This window comes from Eretmochelys imbricata, chromosome 24 (genome assembly GCF_965152235.1).
Source record: "Eretmochelys imbricata isolate rEreImb1 chromosome 24, rEreImb1.hap1, whole genome shotgun sequence".
In the NCBI taxonomy this organism is placed as follows: Eukaryota; Metazoa; Chordata; order Testudines; family Cheloniidae; genus Eretmochelys; species Eretmochelys imbricata.
The window spans coordinates 3670031-3690440 of NC_135595.1; the positions used below are offsets into that span (position 1 = coordinate 3670031).

The following is a 20410-nucleotide window of genomic DNA, read 5'->3' on the forward strand; positions in this document are numbered from 1 at the left end:
GTCACCAACCATTGGCATAGTACAATAGTGAATCAAGCCCATGGGGTGCAAGCCAGGGGAGGATCAGGCCCATTGATTTGCAGAGAGGTCTTTATTAGCTGAAGATCTTGGGGGGATAGATTCTCATTTACACTAAGGCCCCTTTACTCCACTACGAGCATAAATTACAGCAACACCCAGAGCCTTGGCATAACGGGAAAAAAAGCCCCACATCTTTATGAGCAGATCAGTAACTTCAGGCCTGACTGGGAAGTGCATTTTATTGGTAAACAGGAGTCAACACAATCACACTATTGGCTGGATCTCAGGTGTGATGCTTCGTGCCCATAAGGAGGAGATATTAGGAGATTATCACCTTCTGCCTGCAGACGTGAAATGCCTCAGCATCTTCTCTTGCTGCTTTTAATCTACAGTATCTTTTTAAAAAGCCACAGTAATAAGTTCTGCCGCGGCAGCTCTTTGCATTAGAAGGTAACTTACAGCAAGGGTTGGTGGCATTTGGATGCAGTTGGCATGAGATCTTCTGTATCCCCCTCAGCAACAAATCTTCCCTTTGCGTGCGTTCCCGTCACTCCGGTCTGCATTCGAAGGCAGTGTGTGGTCCTTATTTTACAATATTGGTCATGCTGAAGAGGAGTCCAAAGAACATTAAGAAGCATGTTGCCTTCAGCGCTTGGAAAATGGATGTCGGTGAGCCACTTTCTGTTGAAACAGACAAACGCACAATGAACATTTGCCTCTGCAATGAGCATCTCTAGGTCTCTGGGGTTATTTTCCGCCTACGAAAGCAGCTATTCGCTCCTGCCTATCCCCATTCCCTATTGCTCTGAATATTATGTGTTCTTTGCTTTCCGGTAATGCCCAGGACCCCGTTGTGCAAGGCGCTGTACAAACACCAAACAAGAAGACAGTCTCTGCCCCAAACAGCTCACAATCTGGTGCAGGCATTTACACCAGGGGTATAAAATGCTACCAAATGAGAAAGGGATATCTGGGACCTCCTGAGGCCAGACGCTCCACTGTTGTAAGTGACAGGGCAAGGGGCAGGACAATGGAGAAGCAGACCACCCCTCTCTCTCTCTCTGCTGGTGAGACAGACTCCACTAGAAAAGATTTGCTGAGACAGCTCTACTGGTATAACTAGTCCAGCAGAGCCACCTATTGAGGACAGTTTGTACCAGCACGAGGAGATCTTTTGTTAGTATAGTTAAGCCACCTCCCTGAACGACACAAGCTAGATCAGCAAAGAGGACTGGTTTTTCAGTACAGCTGCACCTCCATGGGGAGTTTGGCTGGCACAGGTCTGTCAGTCAGGGGCATGGACCAGCATCTCTGTGCTAACAAAACTTTGTAATGAAGCCCTGGCCCATGCCCACAGGTCAGGGTTTTAAAGGCTTGGGCCATTGCCATGGCCCCATAAGGATATGGGCCTGCATCTAGGATTAAGTGGGGCCAAGGAACGTGGCTGGCTCTCTGCACAGAGGTGAATTTCATGCAGTGGGATCGTAACTCACACAGCTGTGCCGTGGCCGCACTGACCCCAGGACCCCATGTCTTTCAGGTTTATCCTAGGGATGCTTAGATAGTAAGTTACCGCAGTAGTCTTCTATGGAGATCGTTTTTGAGCCCTGGCTAATGGGGTTCCTTGCCAGGCAGGTGTGGATCATGTCTTTAGCTCTTGGACGGCTCGAGATGTGCAGGGTGGGTCCTTCCTTGGTCTGGCTGATCCTCCTGCGGGTGTACATCCAGATGAAGGTGGCACTTTCCGCTTCCTCGGCGACAGAGCAGTTTAGCAGGAGGTTGCAGGTTCCATTCAGGATGGCAACGGCAATATCTGGGACGGGGATTTTCTCTGCGTGTTGGAGGCAATACGAAACGGGAAAGGGACCAGTGAGGATTCCCTGCACTGCACGTAGCTTTGATCCCCTCTGTGCAATCCCAGGTCATTTCCACAGGTTCCCAGCCCTCTCATCTCTTTACACAGCATACACACAGGGTGGGGTGGGGCGGGGTGGTCCACATGGAATATTCTAAGTTTTTGATAAAAATTGAAAACTGAAATATAGCTGGGGTGTCTCCTGTCCCCATTCTCCTCTACAGGCCGGGCTTCCTGGTAAGACTACATTTCCCATGATGCATCATGGTCTCACCTCAGGGAAGGGAGGCCATGCAAGTTGGTAGTGCGTCATGGGAGACAGAGTTTGGCCAGAGAACCTAGCCTGTGGAGGAGAGCAAGGCAGTGAGGCCATCAAACTACAGCTCCCATGAGGCACCATGGCAGGACAGCCAAATCAAAGTACTTTGTTTTCAGGTGAAAACCAAAAAATGTTCAGTTTTTGGGTGGTGACTTTTCCAACAGATACTTTAGGCAAATAAAATCCATTTATTCAACAACCTAGTTTTCCCTCAAAAAAAAAAAAAAAAAAACAGTTTGCACAGAAAATTTTCACTCAGCCTCCCCAAGGCCAGGAAAGTTTGCCCTGAGATTCAAAGGTCCATGCAGTGGAGACCCACATATGCAGCATGTAACCATGCCCCAAGTGGGTTGGTTTTTCTGTGGGCAGTGACCCCAAGCCTAACAATACTGACCACCATTATAACGTACTTTGAGGCGTATGAATGAAAAGCCCTATATCAGAGCAAGGTTCTTCACTGGACCTTTGTGATTCTGCTGCCATGTAATTTTTGCCCTTGATTTCAATAGGAGGGGTAGGCCCACAATTTGCCAAGCTCTTTCAAGATGACAGGCGCTACGTGTGGATGTGTTTAAGGGGCTAGATGTTATGTTATAAATATTTTTATGGGAAATTTCTCTAAAAATATATATTTATGTTGAAATAAACACCTACCCACAGGGCGGTTATATCCACATTTGAGCCGCAGAAGACAAGAAATTAGCATGAGCCCCTCATTAAAACTGAGCACTGGAGTGCCATGCACTCATTAAAGAGCTTCAAAGGAGCTGACTAGCTCCCTGTTGACCCTTGGAGGAAACTGGCCTGAGGTGTCTTTGTTTAAAGAAAGTTCTTGAAACAGATACTTGAATTTAAAGGAAACGGGAGTTTGATTTTCCTCTCCCTTGCTCTGGTCTGATTTCCAGAGATGCTCAGTAGCTGCATCTCCTCTTGAAATCCAGGGGAGCCCCAGGATTTCAGCAACTCTGAAAAGCTGGAGCAACTCCATGGACCAATAGCTCAACCATCAGCTGGTGCAAACAACCCCCCATCCCACCCCCACACTCACTGTACACGCGCAGCAGGTATTCCGTCACGGTGGTGGTGAACTCGGTGTTTATCTGCGCTCTGTACACGCCCCTGTCCAGCATGCTCAGGTTGCTAATCACCAGAGAATAGGTATGGTCCAAGACCCTCAACCGCCCTATGTAGCGTTTATCCAGCACTTTAACTACAGCTAGTTTCCCTTTCCGGGGGGTAAATGTGGCGAGGGTTGTGACCGAATTCCAGACGATGGTCTCCACGGGCACCCACGGGGGAACTTTGAAAGGGAAAACTACCGACCCTCCCACCATCCCAGTCAGCTGGATCGCCTGGGATTTGGTGGTGCGTGCATCTAGAAACACAGAAAGAAAGAGAGAGGTTAGGAAACTGATGGAACTGAGTTCTTTAACATGAGTTTGATTTCTGAGTCTGATTTCATGCAGATCGATATTATCTATCTATCTCTCCATCCATCCATCCCCATGCACACCTCTCTATCCCCATACACGTTCCTCCACCTATCTACAGGTTGAGTGAAACTGGGAGTTTCCATTCGCTGGGAAATGACAATATTTCAACATTCATTTTCCATCCCACATCAAGATGAAAAGCCAAAATTTGAAAGTTATTTTGCAGAATGGAAATCCTGGAATATTTCAGTCTGGAAGTGTTGAAGAATTTAGTTTCAGCACTGTTGGCTGAGAACATCAGACATTCCTGAATGGCAGTGTTTCATTTCGAATGGTTAAACTGACCCAACATGCTTTGTTTCAAGTCAGTTCAATATTAATCTGCATTTTCCCATTGAGGCACATTGACTCATCGAAGGTGTAATTTGGGAGCTGGATGCCTATGGGCTGGGCCGGGCTCCCTCTCCCATAATGTACTGAGGGTCATGTGACTCCCATGGTGCACCACACAGCTTGGTAAGATGGGAGCCTGTATTGCTGCATGGGACATGTAGTCCTCCAGGGAGCCAGGCCCAGAGGGCCAAACTACAACTCCCATGAGGAAATGGACTGACAGGGAAATGCTATTTTAACAGTTTGTTGAACTGATTTGAAATTAAACATTTTGGGTCAATTTTTGATTTGGGTCAAAATAACCAGAATTTTTTTTTCTTCAGTTTTGTCGGAGAACACTTCAATCTCTTTGGTCACTCGATTACAGACCTAAAGGTGGCAATTCTTCAACAAAAAAACTTCAAAACCAGACTCCAATGAGAGACTGCTGAATTGGAATTAATTTGCAAACTGGATACAATTAACTTAGGCTTGAATAAAGACTGGGAGTGGATGGCTCACTACACAAAGTAAAACTATTTCCCCATGTTTATTCCCTCCCCCACCCCGCTGTTCGTCAACCGGTCTTGTCAACTGCTGGAAATGGCCCACCTTGATTATCACTACAAAAGGTGTCCCGTCGCACCCCCGCTGTCCTGCTGGTAATAGCTCACCTTACCTGATCACTCTCATTATAGTGTGTATGGTAACACCCATTGTCTCATGTTCTCTGTGTATATAAACCTCCCCACTGTATTTCCCACTGAATGCATCCGGCGAAGCAAGCTGTAGCTCACAAAAGCTTATGCTCAAATAAATTTGTTAGTCTCTAAGTCCTCCTTCTCTTTTAACAAAATTAAAGAATTCCCACAGAAAGTTTCCATTTTGCAGAAATTGTTTCTTCATTCCAGTGGAAAATTCTCAACCAGCTACACACACACACTTACTTTACCTGTAAGGATAAGACATGTGAGCAACCAACATAGTCCCAGGATCACCATCCTAACACCGAACTGGTAGCTTCTCCTAGACATTCCCAGAGAGTCCTAGGAGGAAAAGACAACTCAGAAGGGGCCTCTCCGTGGGGAAAGAGGAAAGCGAGGTGAGCATTTGGGAGCCCAGCTGTTCACAAAAGAAGGCTGGAGGGTCAGATTTCCACAAGAGCTCAGCAGCACCCAAATGAAGTGGGCCAAAGTGGGAGCTGCTGGGTGCTCTTGGAGAATCTGGCACTTACATACACAAGGCTGCATTTGGTCTTCTAATCCTGACCCTAATACCCTGAGCTCTGACCAGGGGCCCAGGCTGAGTGTGTCTGTAATGGGGGCTGGCGCTGTGACTTATCAAGACACGGGAGGTCGTGGATAGACTTCACAAACTTTTCTGATCCAGCCTCTTTCAGCTAAGTCAGTCCTACTGTCTGATTCTCCTCTCATTCACACCAGCATAAATCCAGAGGAACTCAAATAAAGCCGGTTACATTACTTCTCCAAGGGCACAATGTCTCACTTTTGCCACCTATGCCTCATTTTTCTAAACTAATGAGGAAGATGACACATAAAACCAAGGTCCCTTTGGGTCATTAGAAACCCAGTGGCCATTTTTGTAAGGTTTTAGCCCTGCTGCCATAGTCCAATGTGCGTGAGTTGCTGGGATAGGACCGACTGTTATGGACCAGGCCGTAAGTGACCTGGCCCAGGAGTCAGATCAGCAATCAGGTCTAGTGGGCAGAGCAGGCACCCAGGCTGGGGAACGAAGCCAAGGGTCAGCATCAGAAGCAACTACCAGTTGACCAGAGTCAGAGCCAAGGTCAGATACCAAATGGCAGAACCAAGGGTCAAGACAATCAAGGTCAGAAGTTGGAGGCCGGGGTCGAAGCCAGGCCTGGTAACTGGAGGAAAGGCAAGAACTGAACATGGAGCAGGAGCAGGGTGGAAACAAGAGAGAAGGCAGGAGCCAGGTGCGGGGCAGGAAGCAGGTTGGGTGCAGCCACAACAGGAAACCACTTGGCTGCTCAGACAAACTTCCTGTGTTTCCTTTTGGCTTAAATAGTGTGGTTGGACCAATCAGTGGAGTCAGGCGATCCTCCAATCAGGGCTCCCGTGGGTGGAGTCTTGGCTGACGCTATCGTCCTACTAGCCTGCGGGCAACTCCAGGTTTCAGCAGACACTGGGTGGCGGAGCCAGGATGCAGCAGCAGCTGTCTAGGGACACCCAGGCCTGGGTTCAAGACCTGGGACATCCTACTGAGCTGGAAGTTTGGCTCTAGAAGCTCCTGAGTTTGGATTAGGCCCGGCCCATCTCTAGTGTTGTGGTTTTCAAAGTGCTGCATGACCACTACTTAATGCTCCAGGTTCTCTAACACAAGCTGATTGTCATTATGCCTGAGAGAGGAAGCACCTTGTCCACACGGCAAGTCATCAGGACAGCCTAGACCAGTACACCACTTTGCCTTAGGCTAGGACCGTGGCCAACCCCAGAGCAGTCTCTCTCCAGGGCAGATGAGACAGGAGGAAAAGGGGGGACCCAAGCTCAGCCCCCCCACCGCAAACTTCTCTTATGTCTGTGTAAATATGGTTAAACGAGAGGGGGTGGGGCCTGTACCAGGGCCCCAAATCTCTCCCAACAGACCTGCCTCTTGCAGATGTTGCCATCTTGTAGATCACTTTGGGGGAGGGGGGAGCTAGCTCCTAAACACCCACCTTCACATTCTGTCTCAGCTACTTACCTGGCCGCCCATCACCCTAGGACCAGAGCTCTTCCCAGTCTCTAATAGTTACCCTAACCACCCCGCTCCCCGTGAGGCAGGGCAGTGCTGATATCTCCTTGGTACCACAGGTGGGGAAACTGAGGCATCAATCAACTCAGTGGGTTGCCCAGGGTCACACAGGGAGCATCTGGTAGAGCTGGGCACTGGACCCAGAGTCGCTGGCTAGTGTCCTAGTCACTGGGCCATGCTTTGCATTAGCCATTGAGTAATATCCTTGTGCTATCACCAATATCACCAATATCCTCCGTTACCACCCTACCAGAACACACTGGTCCCTTCTCCCTCCTCTTCTGACCCCTCCTTCCCCCACTCAATCCTCCTCCCCCCTTCGTCCTTATATAGCCCCATAGCAGCTCCATCCCCAGCCCCCAACCCCAGCTCTGTTCCCCCCCCCCAGCTGTCTCCCCTGTACAGTCCCAGCATCCCAAGCCCTGTCTGTCCTGCCTACACAGACAAACTGCCCCCGTACCTCCCCTATAGGGGGCAGGGACGAGCTGCTGCCAGCCACGCTCAGGGCAGGAGGGGAGCAATGTGGCATTGGCCGGTTTCCTTTTCCTCCCGTCTCTCCTCTGCAATGGGAGCGGGACAGCCTGGAGGATGGGGGTGCAGGAGAGTGATGGATGGAGCGGGAGGGGGGAAGATAGGTAGGGACCGGGTGCTCCCAGTGGCCAGAAGCCGGCACCCCAGCACAGCGCCCTCTTGTGGCCTGTTCCCAAACTCTCAGGAACTGGCTGGTCCCCAAGGTGTGAAATTGCCCGGGGGCAAACCAGCATTCTAAGGGTTAATAGGGCCAAACCTCTCCCCATGATGAGCAGTTACCATGGCAGTCACTATCCAGGTATGTCTCACCTGTAACAGGTGACTGAACCATCTCTACTGGGGGGACGGGGATGAAGAGGAATCTATTAACCCCTCCCCCCAACACACACACAATTTCAGTTCACATTTGTGTACGCTCATGTCTAGTGATTTATCCTTGTGAGTCTGGTGATTATTTTTGTGGCTCATTTGTACAACCGTGTTATAGAACAGCTCTCCCCCACGCCCCACGCCCTTGCAGGGCGAATGGAACATTCCAACAGCTTCCTTCCTCCCCACCAACTTCAAAGAGTCCCCCGATTTAACCCCTTCCCTGCCAGAGGAAAAGAAGGAGAGAGAAAAAACATGACCTTGTAGGTATTTATTTAGTCTAAGCACCAGTTTGCATACAGGAAGGACCAGAAATGGAGGGCCACTGGCATTAAATATGTAAACACATAGGGAAGGAGCAGGACAAAGATGTTTGGAGCGTAACTGATTGAGAACATTCAGAACCACACAAAAGACAGGAGTGTGTATGTGTAGCATCCATGCGTGCATTCCACAGTGGGGGAAAATACATAACAGGTTGGTTATGTTAGGGCTGGTCTAGGTTTATTAGGTCCTGCCTCAGTGCAGGGACCTGGACTTGATGACTCCCAAAAAAATTTTCAGCAAATCAAAAAAAAAAAAATCATTTTGAATCAAATGAAACTTATCACATGACCTGAACTGTTTTGTTTCATTTGGAGTTTTTAAAAAACATTTTAAAGAATTTTTAAAATAAATCTGAGGGAAATTCCACAACATCTTTCGGAAACAGCTTGTTCTGACTTTTCCGAGTTTCTTTATTCTTGAGCAAGAATTCACCAAAATCAACCAGAATTCAGAATTTTGGTCTGCCCAAATCTGCATTTTTGTCAAATAAAAGTTTTTTGCCTGAAATATTTCATGCATCTCTGCACTCGAAAGCCTGCAAATGTTCTAGCTGGTGATGTCCATGCAACCTTAACTCTGCCCCTAGTGAGTCTGCTTTAGTTTAATTAATTAGATGATTGCATGCTATTATTTCTGCAGCATTGTCTGCCATTCAGTAGGACTTACTGTTATCTTAGTCATGATTATTTGGAGAACTACCAGGTCATTATGAAAATGTTTGCAAATCTTGAAAGATTCTTAGACTTTTACTGTAAATAGTTAGTCACCTAAAATGTTATCCCAGATATTTCTCTAAGACAGTTTCAGGTACCTAACCAGAGGGCAAAAATGATACCATGGGACCTAGCAACCAGTCACTAACCATCAATTAGAAAGAGCTGGAACTGAACAGTTCCTGAAAATTGCTCATCAAAACCAGCTATTTGCATCCAACAAACAGACTCACATGCTGAGGGCAATAGGTAACGCTCTGCTAACCAATAAAAAGGGTCTCGATTCACAATCAATTTTATTGTTACTATTATGGTAGTGTGAGAGGCCACAAGAACGCTCAGGGCCCTGTTGTGCTAGGTGCTATAAGCAGTCTGTCCCCGATCTGCAGAGTATAAAGAAACCAGACAGACAAAGTTAGGAGGGGAAACTGAGACACAGAGAGGCACAGTGATTTGCCCATGGTAGGTCAGTGGCAGAGCTGAGACTAGAGCCCTGGTCTCTAATTCAGTGCCTGGTCCATCTATGTGCAGGTAGGTAGGCAGGGCTCACACCTTAGGCACCTACATGTTGCATTGCTTCTCTCCCATCTTTCTTGAGCTGAGGAAGAACGATCCCCAACTAGATCAGTGCCTCCCTTTTTGTAACCTTCCAGTCTCCTCTGCCAGGTGACTCCCCTGTCACCCTCAATAGGTGTCTTCACTGCCAGGCAACCTCACCCCAGCTAGCCTAGTTTGGAGCCAGTCCGTTGTCTAGAGTGATCACATTTCAATGGCTGAGCACTTAAGTTAAATGACCCCTACTGTTAGGCCGCTGCCCCTACCCCCTAATGCTCCGACATGGAGTTGAAAGGACAACAGAGAGGCCAAGAGGCTGCTCCATATTGGTAAAGGTACATACAGCGAGTTCATAACTTCACACCAAAGTCAGAAATTAGACAGAGAGTTTTCCCCGAAGTATCACAGCCACAAGCAAGCAGCGTGAGTTGTGGGCACCACCATTACACTGGCAGCTTAGCCATGAGTATTTGTTTGTTTCCTGCTCACTCTTTCTTTCATGCTTCTGCCCCTTTTGTTACTGTCCTGGGGTGTGACTGCCCTGCAGCATCACCCACTTCTGGCTAAGTGTGGCATTCCCTGCCTCACTTTCCCTTCTCAGGAACCCAGTAACTCCACTTCAGGCCTCTTGACTCAATAATACTCCCCAGGGGGCGAGATTCCTAATAAAAGCTGGTGCCAAATAATCCAGAACAAACATCTTTAATAAAGCAGAGGCTCTCCTGGCTTTTGGAGTTGTTCTGAAGCCCACCCCATGAGCCCTGTTCCCAGCCTGGGCTACCCCTCAGTCTCTCCTTGTGGCAGAAACCCCCACCCTCCTCCTGGAGCAGGTTAATTCAGGCAGTTGTTACCTCTCTCCTTAAAACAGGAGTCTGCAGCTCTCCTCTTTTGGGAGGAAGTACGTTGGTCCCCTTCTCCCAGCTCGTCCCCAGTTGGGAAGAGAGCCTTCCTTACCCTCACCTCTCTGCAGGCTTCCCAGATATTTCTTTCTCCCTGGTCTGTTTCCTTTCTCCCAGGTCCCTCATAATTTGTCACAGGTGTGGCAATTTCCTGGACAAACCCTACTGAATACAGGTTAACCTTCTTGAATTAAGTTTATGTATCGCTGTGTGCCAGGGACAAGTTGGTGCGAGAGACAAGGTGAGGGAGGTTCTCTCTTTTATTGGACCCATTTCTGTTGGTGAGAGAGACCAGCTCTTCTGCAGCTCTGGCTTGTATGTCAATTCCCTCCGGGAAGGGAGGCCACAGCTTCTCCAGGTACTAAGAACAGTGGGGGGTTGTTATGCAAAATCCCTCAGGTTGTAACACCTCCAAAGAGGTCCCACAACCAGACATGCCCAACCCGTGAAAAAAAACCCACAGAAATTGGGCTTGTCTTTGGCTTAAGTGGCTTGCGAGTTGCTTGTTGGCTAGTTTTTGGCTTGTAGCTTGTTGCTTCTTTTTTTTTTTTAATCTGCTCCCAGCAAGCAGGGGCAAAGGGGAATAAAGGGGGGCAAGGGGCAAACAGGGGCAAGGTGGGGAGAGAGTCAGGGGTGCACAGTGGGCCCACCACAGTCCCAGACTGCATGCCGGGGGGACCTAGTCACATAGAGTGTTGAGGTACTTAGGGATTGGCTTGTTTTGGCCTTGTTTTGAAGTGGGATTAGCTTGATTCACAATAAATCAAAAAAGTCAGGGTGCTTATTTATGGTGTGAAAGTTGGCAACTATGCCCACAACCTGGAGCAGCTGCACTTTTAAACTGATTCTCCAGAACCCAACAAACAAAGGAAGGACTTTTGGATAAATAGCCTGAATTTAAACTGACTTCGGGCCTTTGTTCTTATCCAGCAAACAGCCAGGATCCCTCCCCGCACCCCCACCTCCATCTGCAGAGAAAGTGAGGCTATTATAGCACCCAAGTAGTGGGCCTTGTCTCCACAACATCATCTTCTCCTTAGTTCTCTAAGTCCCTGGTTCAATCCCCAGTGTGCTGGCCAAGATGGTGGATATCTGTCTAACACAGTTATTTCAGGAGTTCGTTTTGGTCTTGTGCATTTCACCAGGTCTGCCCGGGAACGGACCAGCGCAGGCAATCGAGGAGATCGTTGCGTTCCCTTGGCTTTCACTGGAATGGCAGCCTTAGACCCAGTTATGGACGAGGAGGAGAAATCCAAACGCCAGGATGGAATCGGCGGTCTTCCGAGCCAGGGACAAGGGCACGGCTGAGTTCTTCTCTGAAACAAGACAAGAGCCTGTTATTTATAGCACCTGCCGGCTATTTATTAACAATAATACAAATGGGCTGCCTCGCCCCTGCCATGGAAAACCCACAGGAGGGGGTAGACTTTAGGGGCAAGGATGAGCAGGGGTCGAAGGAGAGGGGAGCAAGGAGAGGATGCACAGCAAAACACAGGGAAAGCAGCCCTGTCCCTGGCCTGAGCGCTCTGCCCCCCACATATCCCCCAGAGGGTGCAGAGAGAGCTCCCCCCGCTGCTTCAATCACCCAGGATGACTCTTCTCTCCTCCCTGTGCAGAATGAGCCAAGGAGACACCCCCAAACCCCAGAGGATCCCCCCAGTTATCGACACAGGCTCCCAGAACCTCACAGCTGGCTCCGGAACCCAGTGCCCGGCTGCAACGGCACCGTCCCTGTGGCTAATCGTCTGGGATCCCCCTAGAACACACTGTCTGCACTGTGCCTTCCCCCCCAGCCCCCCGCCTCCGCTGCATCACTTTGTGCCTTGTGCTAACGCAGACAGCATGCCCTGCACTGGTGCCTCTAATGGACCCCCTTGGTCGGGCCCTTGCCAGGGACTGCCCCTGCGACCTCGAGCTCCAAACCACTGGCCTCGACCCCCTGAGGACTCAGCCCCTCGCCCGAACGGCAGCCCATCAGCAGGCGGCTCTCCTGTGTCACAGGCACCCACAGCCCCTCCAACCCTGGGCAGCGTCACGCCACGTGGCCAGGATCCCTCATCCCACCCGCGGCACCCCCAGCAGCCTGGCATCCCCAGTCTGGCACCACGGTGACTGCAGCTTCACAGCAACTCACAGCCCAGGGCAGGTCAGCAGAAGACTGCTCTGGGGTCCCCCGGGGAGGGAAATACCACTGGGGAGCAGCGAACGAGACTCTCGCTCAAGAGTCACCAAAACCACGGCTGCCCTGCTGCAATTGAGACCGAACCAGAGTGGCTGCATAGCTAATCTGCACAGCCAGATAGACGCAGCAAGATAAATGAATGCAAAGTGAATGTTACCATCCCATGTGCAAGGGCTTCTGTAATAGACCAAGCCCGTCTCTTCGCTGACAGGGTTGCTGACGACGCATTTGTAAGATGCGTGACTTTCTGACTTTAACTGATCGTCCAGTGTGCTGCTGTTTTTGCCCACAAAATCCTTTTCATTCTTGTACCAGTGGTAGGCCACTTGGGTGGCGTTCACAGTGCACTTCAGGGTGACATTGCACCATCCATCTTTGTTGGCCCTGATAGTGACGTTCACACTGGGCTTAGGGACTGGCTCTGGAAATAGAGAAAAGAGAAATTCAACAACAGGCCAAACCGTGACAGAGATCTAACCATGGGCCAGATCCTCAGATGATGTAAACTGGTGGTGCTCCAATGAAACTGATTTATACCAGCTGGAGATGTTGCTTGTATAGATTTTATACAGAAGGGTCTATTAGCGAGACAAATTCAGACTGCAAATAAGGCATAAAATTTTAACGGTGAGAGTAATTGACCATTGGAACAATTTACCAAGGAGTGTGATGTGTTCTCCATCACTGACAATTTTTAAATCAAGATTGGACATTGTTCTAGAAGGTCTGCTCTAGGAATTGTTTTGGGGCAGGTCTCTGGCCTGTGGTATCCAGGAAGATAGGCAAGATGATCACAATGGTTCCTTCACGCCTTGGAATCTTTGAATGATGCTCATCTAGTCTGACTGCCTGTGTAATGCAGATCAGACAATTTCACACAATGGCTTCTGCTTCCAACCCATTGACTTGTGGCTGGATGAGAGCATATCATTTAGAAAGAGGGTCCAACCATGATGTGGAGACCTCAAGTGATGGAGAATCCACCATATGCCTGGGTGAGCTGTGTGAATGGTTCATTTCCATCCCCGTTAAATGCAAACACAAAATGAGACAAAACTTTCTTCTAGCTTCAACTTTCAGCCAGTGGATCTTGTTCTACCTTTATCTGCTAGATTGATAAGAGAGGGCTCTTCAGAGACCTTCCCCGTGTGTTAGAACTGCTTTGAGAGCGAGTCACCAATTTACCTTCCCTTTGATAAGCTAACTAGAATAAGCTCATTAAAAAGTTTCCCACTGGAGAATATGTTTTCCAGATCTCATAATTTTCCTTCAGCATTTTGGGGGTGATGAAATACACCCATTTGGATCCCATACATTAGATCAACAGTACCAAATTCCCTGTGTATTCCGCCCCCCAGTCCTGTCTACCCACCATCTCACCTAGCAGAGTGCATGTGACCCTAGGGTCTGTCTGGGTGCTTAGATAACCTCCCTCACCCCAGCATCTCTCAGGACTCCATGGCCATATCCTCACACCCTGAAGCACGGAGAGACCCCTGGCAAAGGCCTTAAGCCAAGATATTTAAATGTGACTAGTGACTGTGTGTCCCTCAATTCTGGATCCCCTGTAGGATCCCAATTTTCAGAGCACAGATGCTCAGCACTTTCTGAAAATCAGGTCCCTTTAAAGTGTGCCCAGAAAATGGGGCATCCCAAATCCTTAGTCATTTTTTGGAAACACTGGCCTAAGTGACTAAACCAAATCTCCTGGATGCCAGTCCAGTGCCTTGACTACAAGACCATCCTTCCTGGCCCTTACCAGCTTAGCCTGGGGGGTTATCAACTCATTTCTTTTATGGAGCCCCCTCCCACGGTGGCCTTCCTGGCTCTCACTAGCTGGTCTCCCCTGCTTTCTGACGTGTGTGTAGCTGTTCCTTGAAGACGTCTGGGTGGCTCCATTATCCCACCTTCTGCCAGCAGGGCAGCAATCTGCTTTTGCCTCTGTTCCCATTTGGTCCGTTGTGGGAGATCCCAAAACAGGAATGTCATTAAGGTGGGTACCTGACCCCTCCTCTTAAAGCCCCAGCCACAAAGATTCCAGAAAGAACAGCTCTGGCGATGGAACATTGGACCCAGAACCTGAGCTGAGGATCTGGCCCATTTCTAGGAGCCTCTTTGTCCCATCCAGGCTGTTACCTGCTCTTTCCCCTGCCTTGTGGGCATTTCGGGCTGGGGAGAGAGGAGGGTGCACTATCGGGGCCCTTCTACCTCACCATCCCTGACCCTTGTGTGAAGAAGCCACTCCCGACTCACCGTACACGTTCAGTTGGATAAATTCACTTTGCGTCTTGCTCTGGTTGTTCTCCACTTCTATCCGGAAGATGCCACTGCCTTGCTTCTGCACCTGGACAATTTCCAGGGTGTGATTCTCGTGGTAACACAGTTTATTATGAAAAAAGCCGTTGAGGTAAGACACTGGCTGATCCCGTTTTTTAGTCAGGATCTTTAGGGACCCATCGAACCACCAGATGATCTGCTTGTATTCCTCTGGGACTGGCAGTTTGGGGTTTAGATACACCGTGCCATGGACAATCCCATTCACCTGATTGTGCGGCACCTCTGTGGCCTCGAAAGCTGTCAACAGACAAAAATCAGGGTTGCAATGGGAAGCAAAGGAACAAGCGTTACTCTTAGTTAGTTGTTGGATGAACTGGGACAAGCTAGCGCAAATGCCTCTTGCTGTGCCTCAGTTTCCCCCTGTAAAATGGGGATGATGCTACTGGCTCTTTTGTGAAGGACTTTGAGTCCTTGTGACAATCAGGTTCCAGACTGCCCTCCCCAGTGGAGAACAGAAGATTTAGGCCCCCCCCCAAAATGAGCAATGGACCGTTCCCTGAGGCCGGTTTAACCCCAGTCTGTATCGATGTCGCATAATGACCATCACGTTCAGACTATTCCAAGCTTTCACAAAAGCCCTTACTCAATATACTCCCATAGTACAACAATACACCATGCAATCAGTGGGCTCAGCGGCTCCTTTTTGGGCCTAACTTTCTGTTCTTCCCCTTATGGTGTCCGGACCCAGTATCACAGATCTACAGCCGCAAAGAGCCCTCGCTCTAGGTATTGTTATGTTGTAAGTCCCTAGAAAAACGGAGCCTTGATTGCGGGCCACTAGGTCTTGAACCACTCTGATATTTGTACTGAAGAGGCTCGACGAACCATTTATTTCCCAACAACAATATAATACGCACAAGGGCCTGCCGGTGTCCAAGGGGCCTGGAGCAAGCAGAGCATTGTGACTTTGGTATCAGCGAGGACGAACGTATAAGAGATTGTCTAGAACATTGGGGGAAATTAGAGTTGATGCCTGAGCTAACTGGGGCCTGGGGGTACAACCTGGACAGAGGGGTGAGCTAGCACAAATGCAAGTGACCCACAAAGGGAGAAGTGAAAGGAAAAGCAAGAAGAAGCAAAGAAAATGCTGGAGAGGAGGGGAAGAAACGCCGTTTAGAGGACAGACCACTAAAGGAAATGGAGATCCCTGGGCAGAATGGTGGCCGGTGTCGCGGGGGAGACACAGGCCAAATGAGGTCTGCCCAGCGGGATGAAAGGACACTGACTGCCTGTCCCTCAAAGCGCAGAGATCAGGGAGACTGGCAAGAGGGGGATGCCCATGTCTTGGGGTCGGTGCCCCCAACCGGCATTCGGGAGCAGGCGTGGGCTGTTTATTGCCGGGGGCAGGATTCTGCCATGCTGCTTTCTTATGTTGAAATTATTGGGATTACTTCGGCAGCGAGGTCCTAGAAATATCTGCGGGGGAGGGGGCGGTGTTGGGTGTTTAAACAGCAAATGTGGTTTCCGCAAAAAATGACAGTTTCCGTGGGAAATGAACTTCTTCTTTGGCTTGTCGGGAAAATCCAAACGGAATGTTTCGCCCTTCCTCTGTGCCCAGCTGGGCTAGTGCAGAACCTCCCGCCCCTGTTCTCCTCCAGCCTACATCTCCCACGATGCACAGCAGCCGTTCGTGCAGAGGGGAGTCCCCACGAAGTGTCACTGCGGCCATGAAGCAGGAAGGGTGGGACAGAACATTCTTCCTGCCTGGGCAGATTTAATTAATGCACCAATATTTCCCCTATTTGCTCTAACAGGTGGATCCTGCCAAGTTCGGCTACACCCTGACAGCACTGTCACCAACTCACTGACTTTGGGCAAGTCACTGCCTCACTCTGTGCCTCAGTTTCCCCCTCTGTATAACGATTCCCAGAGATCGCTGTGGTAAGGCTCAGCTAAGGTCTGCATCCTTTGCTCCTTGGTAAGTAAACTTGCTACAGGAGTGCAAAGTGTTGTTTTTATTTCCAGTTTGGACTTAATAAAAAAGGGTGCAATCTTTCTCTCCTGCCCCTAATTTGTTCTCTGGGGTCCTAATCAATAACCAACATACCAATGGCCTCGTCCTTTACGTTTCCTGTTTCGCCCACCCTCCCCATCTACAAATTGCCCGGAATTAGCAGGAGAGGCTGCTTTATGCTGAGCCACTTCCTGTCCCCATCATTTCCTGTTTCAGAGGCCATTTCATCTTTTGAGGGAGTTTTTTGTTTTAAATCATGGAAAGAGCATTTTCATGAGTGACACAAGTAGCAAATCCAGCAGGGGTCATCTTTAGGGTCAGCGATTATCAGCAGTCAGAGCTAAAGTCTCACACTTGAGCTAAAGGAGTAACTAACTCCATTAGCTGGTAGCGATAGCAGATTGTTACCCCACCATCACCAGAGTGGGAGGGGACAGACATATACACACACCAGGTGTGTTAAACACATTCATATTTATAAGCTGGACCTTTTGAATTGGTAATCTAGCAAACAGAGTGTGCGCTATTCACTGGAGGCAGTATTGTCTAGTGGCTAGAGCACTGGACTGGGATTCAGGAGACCTGGCTTCTATACTTGGCTGTCCTGCTAGGTGAAGTCACTTTCCTTTTCTGTGCCTCAGTTTCTCCCACTCTGAAATTGGGACAACGGTACCCATTTAAAAAGCCCATTGAGATCCATGGGTGAGAAGAGCTAGGGGTGATTGTTTCTTCTTTGGATCAAGCAAAACGCCCTACACGTGACCGCTGCTGACTCTGGGGTAAGTTCAGCTCCTTTTACCACTTTATGGTCTCTTGATTCGCTGTGTGTGCTTCACCGTTGCTGCTGTGTGATGGTGACAGAGTGGATTTTGCTGTTTCAACTCCGCCTACGAAGCTGGACCATCTTCTCCCGTACGCAAGAACTACCATAAAAAGCCATTACTAAGGGGGGGGGGGAATCACAAACACCACGTGACCTGCCCTAGACACGTAATGGATGACATAAGGATTAACAAATACACCACCCTTTACACCAGCATTGAAGGCACTGAAACGCCTCTAAAAAGTTGGGCCTTTCAACTTCCCTCCCCCACACCGCCGCCATCATATTACCAACCCTGTGCCTCCCAAAATCACTATGAGGTCCCTCACGCATGAGATTGTCTTTTTTAAAATATTAGTTTTGGGTTCTTTTTTATGTGCCTGCTGGATTTTGAATGTTTATGGATCATGTTTTCAAGCTTTTCTCCACAACCACAAGGGCTAGAAATTTAGCATTCTTTTTTTTTAAAAAAAGTGAGATTCTTACATAATCACAGGGCTCCAGCAGCTGGGGATTTTTAGAAAATACCAAGACTCGCAACAAATTCACAAGAGTTGACAACAATGGAATCCCTATTTCGGAGTAAGTAGAGCCAAACCCCTGTCTGATTCCCCTGATCACTGTAATGCTATACGCAGGAGGAAAAAAACAACCCCTTCTGACCAGAAGTGTGGATTTTGATGGCCCTAATTTCAGTGCGTGCAGGAACAAATGTTGTCAATGATAAAAAATGACGAGCTTCTAGATCCTTGGAGACTGAAATACTCTAGAAGTTTTCTCTGGAGCTTTCCAGTCTGTGGCCTGGGTTTAGTCCATGGGCACAGTTCTAACTGACTTCAGAGAAGAAAAACTAGGCAGGGTAAGGAAATGTCTGTTCCAGCAACCCAGCTAAATACAGTTAATGAGGTCTAACAATCTCTCTGGAGCTTTGATGCAGTGACTTGTGCGAGCCCCTCGGCTTTGGTCTCTGCGATGGAAAAAACGGGCTTTCATTTAAAAAACAAACACAAAAAATAAGTTTCTAAGCCTGTTCTTGTGAAGAGCCTGAAAACTGTAACTTGAAAGGAACAAGGCAGCCGTGCTCCACTTAGTAAAGAAATGTCGGCAAAACACTGGATCAGAATTTATATCCTTTCCCCCCGCTCCAGCCCTCCAAGATAAAACTTATCTACCACAAGGCAGGGGAGTTTGAGAAAGAATCAAATCACTAGCACGTGCGAGCAGACACACAGCCCAAATCTGCAACCCAGATCCAAAAAGCGTACCTTGTAAGCTGCTGAGCACCACCAGGTATGCAAAGGTTTGACCGGCTGCCGCCATCTTCCCCAGCCTCGCGGCAATCTAAAACCAGGATGTCCTCTAATCAAGTGATGTTGTCAAAGGACCTGATTCTCACTTACACCACCCGTGTAAAAGGGCCTTAATACGGGACTAAATTACAGGTACACCTGCATTAAGGCCCCTTTACACTGGGATAAAAAGGGCTTGGTGTAAATGAGAGACAGGCCAAACCGATTTTAAAACAGTTACTTTAACGAGGAGTGCAGTGCATCTTTTCAACTAATCTAAAGAGCAGTTGAAATTCCCTTTTTGCAGCATGTGGCAATTTGTCAAAGAAAACCACTTCCTTGAGCAAGTTGCAGTGTATGAATACAGCATTTTAGGCGTAGACTCTCATGCAGCAAAGTTCTCTCCCTCCACAGGCTAGCAAGCCAGTGAGGCCAATGAAAGGCTCGGAGTCCAGGCTGCTGCAAGTCAGAATCTCCTTCAGCTGGGCAGGGATGAAAGTGATATTAAACACTGACTGGTCCGGGGGCACACGCTGCCTGGCCTGCGCCCCCCGGGGCTCTGGCCGCTGCCGCAGTTAGCAGCAGCCGGGAGCCCTGGGCCTTTTCAAATCACCGGCCCCGGGACAGCTGCCCCTTTTGCCCCTCCCCCCCCATCTGCAGCCCTGCCGGTAGGGTCACCAATGGGGGCGGGGGGGGGGCAAAAGGGGCAGCGATGTTTAAAGTGCTACCGTGGCAGCTCTTTCACCTCGGCTGCATAAGGGCCCGGTACCAGCTTCTTAGCGGTACACTGTACTGGCCCGTACTAGCCTACTTTCACCCCTGCAGCCAGGATACTGTAGCACGCTGGCTGCCTTTGTGCCGGGAATGGCTGCAGCCCCATGCAAAGGAGCGCGGCTAACCTACCCCTTCATTGGGCAGAATCCCAGGGGCGGTGTCACTCTCCATAGAGACTGTGCTGGGCTGGAGGCATTGAGCTGTGCAGAGGAACCCCAAAATATTTGGTCCTTGCAAGACAATGCCTTGCAGCCTGCCATTGTTCGGAGTCACATCTCTTGTAATGCGGCCCTCCCCAGCCGGGCCGAGTCATAGACTTTAAAGTCAGAAGAATCCATCATGATTCTAGTTTGACCTGCACATTGCAGGCCACAGAGGCTCACCCACCCACTCCCATCACCTCTGGCTGAACCACTGAACTCCTCAAATCATAGTTTAAAGACTTCAGGTTACATAGAATCCACCATTTACACCAGTGGTATAAAGGGGCCTTGGTGAAAATGAGACCCCAGGGTCAAACTTCAGGCCCCAGGATCAAACATTTATCCTGTATAGCTGCTTTAAACAGTGCTTAATTAGTGCCAGGGCTGGGCAGGTCATAGCCCCGGCACCTGGGGGCTTGCCACATCAGTTATGAAATTGCTTGAGCCCCGGCACCTCTTCCATTACAAATTAAGCTCTGGCTACAAATAACCAATCTGGGGACATTTCTCCATTGCACAAACAGGCCACATCTTGCGTGGGTGAACCAACAGCGCTGTGTTGGAATCAGTGCAGAGACGCTGATTCACATCGGCTGAGATCTGCCCCGTTAGCAGCGCCTTGGCTATCCAGCTGAGTGGGCCGACCGACCAGTTGCAGCACGGGTCTGCTCAAGTGACC

The 20410-nt window shown here is 49.2% G+C and overlaps 2 protein-coding genes across 2 annotated transcripts; both read right to left on the reverse strand.

The window, feature by feature from the left end:
• Window positions 1-1568: 1568 nt before the first annotated feature.
• Window positions 1569-7637, reverse strand: LOC144279890 (SLAM family member 5-like). The gene is made up of 3 exons (XM_077841594.1): window positions 7616-7637; window positions 3244-3570; window positions 1569-1852 (listed from the first exon to the last, which is right to left on the reverse strand). The coding sequence occupies exons 1-3, from the start codon at window positions 7635-7637 to the stop codon at window positions 1569-1571; spliced, it is 633 nt and encodes a 210-aa protein (XP_077697720.1).
• Window positions 7638-10411: 2774 nt separating this feature from the next.
• Window positions 10412-19035, reverse strand: CD48 (CD48 molecule). The gene is made up of 4 exons (XM_077841439.1): window positions 18731-19035; window positions 14605-14925; window positions 12509-12772; window positions 10412-11485 (listed from the first exon to the last, which is right to left on the reverse strand). The coding sequence occupies exons 1-4, from the start codon at window positions 18783-18785 to the stop codon at window positions 11391-11393; spliced, it is 735 nt and encodes a 244-aa protein (XP_077697565.1). The 5' UTR covers window positions 18786-19035; the 3' UTR covers window positions 10412-11390.
• Window positions 19036-20410: the final 1375 nt, after the last annotated feature.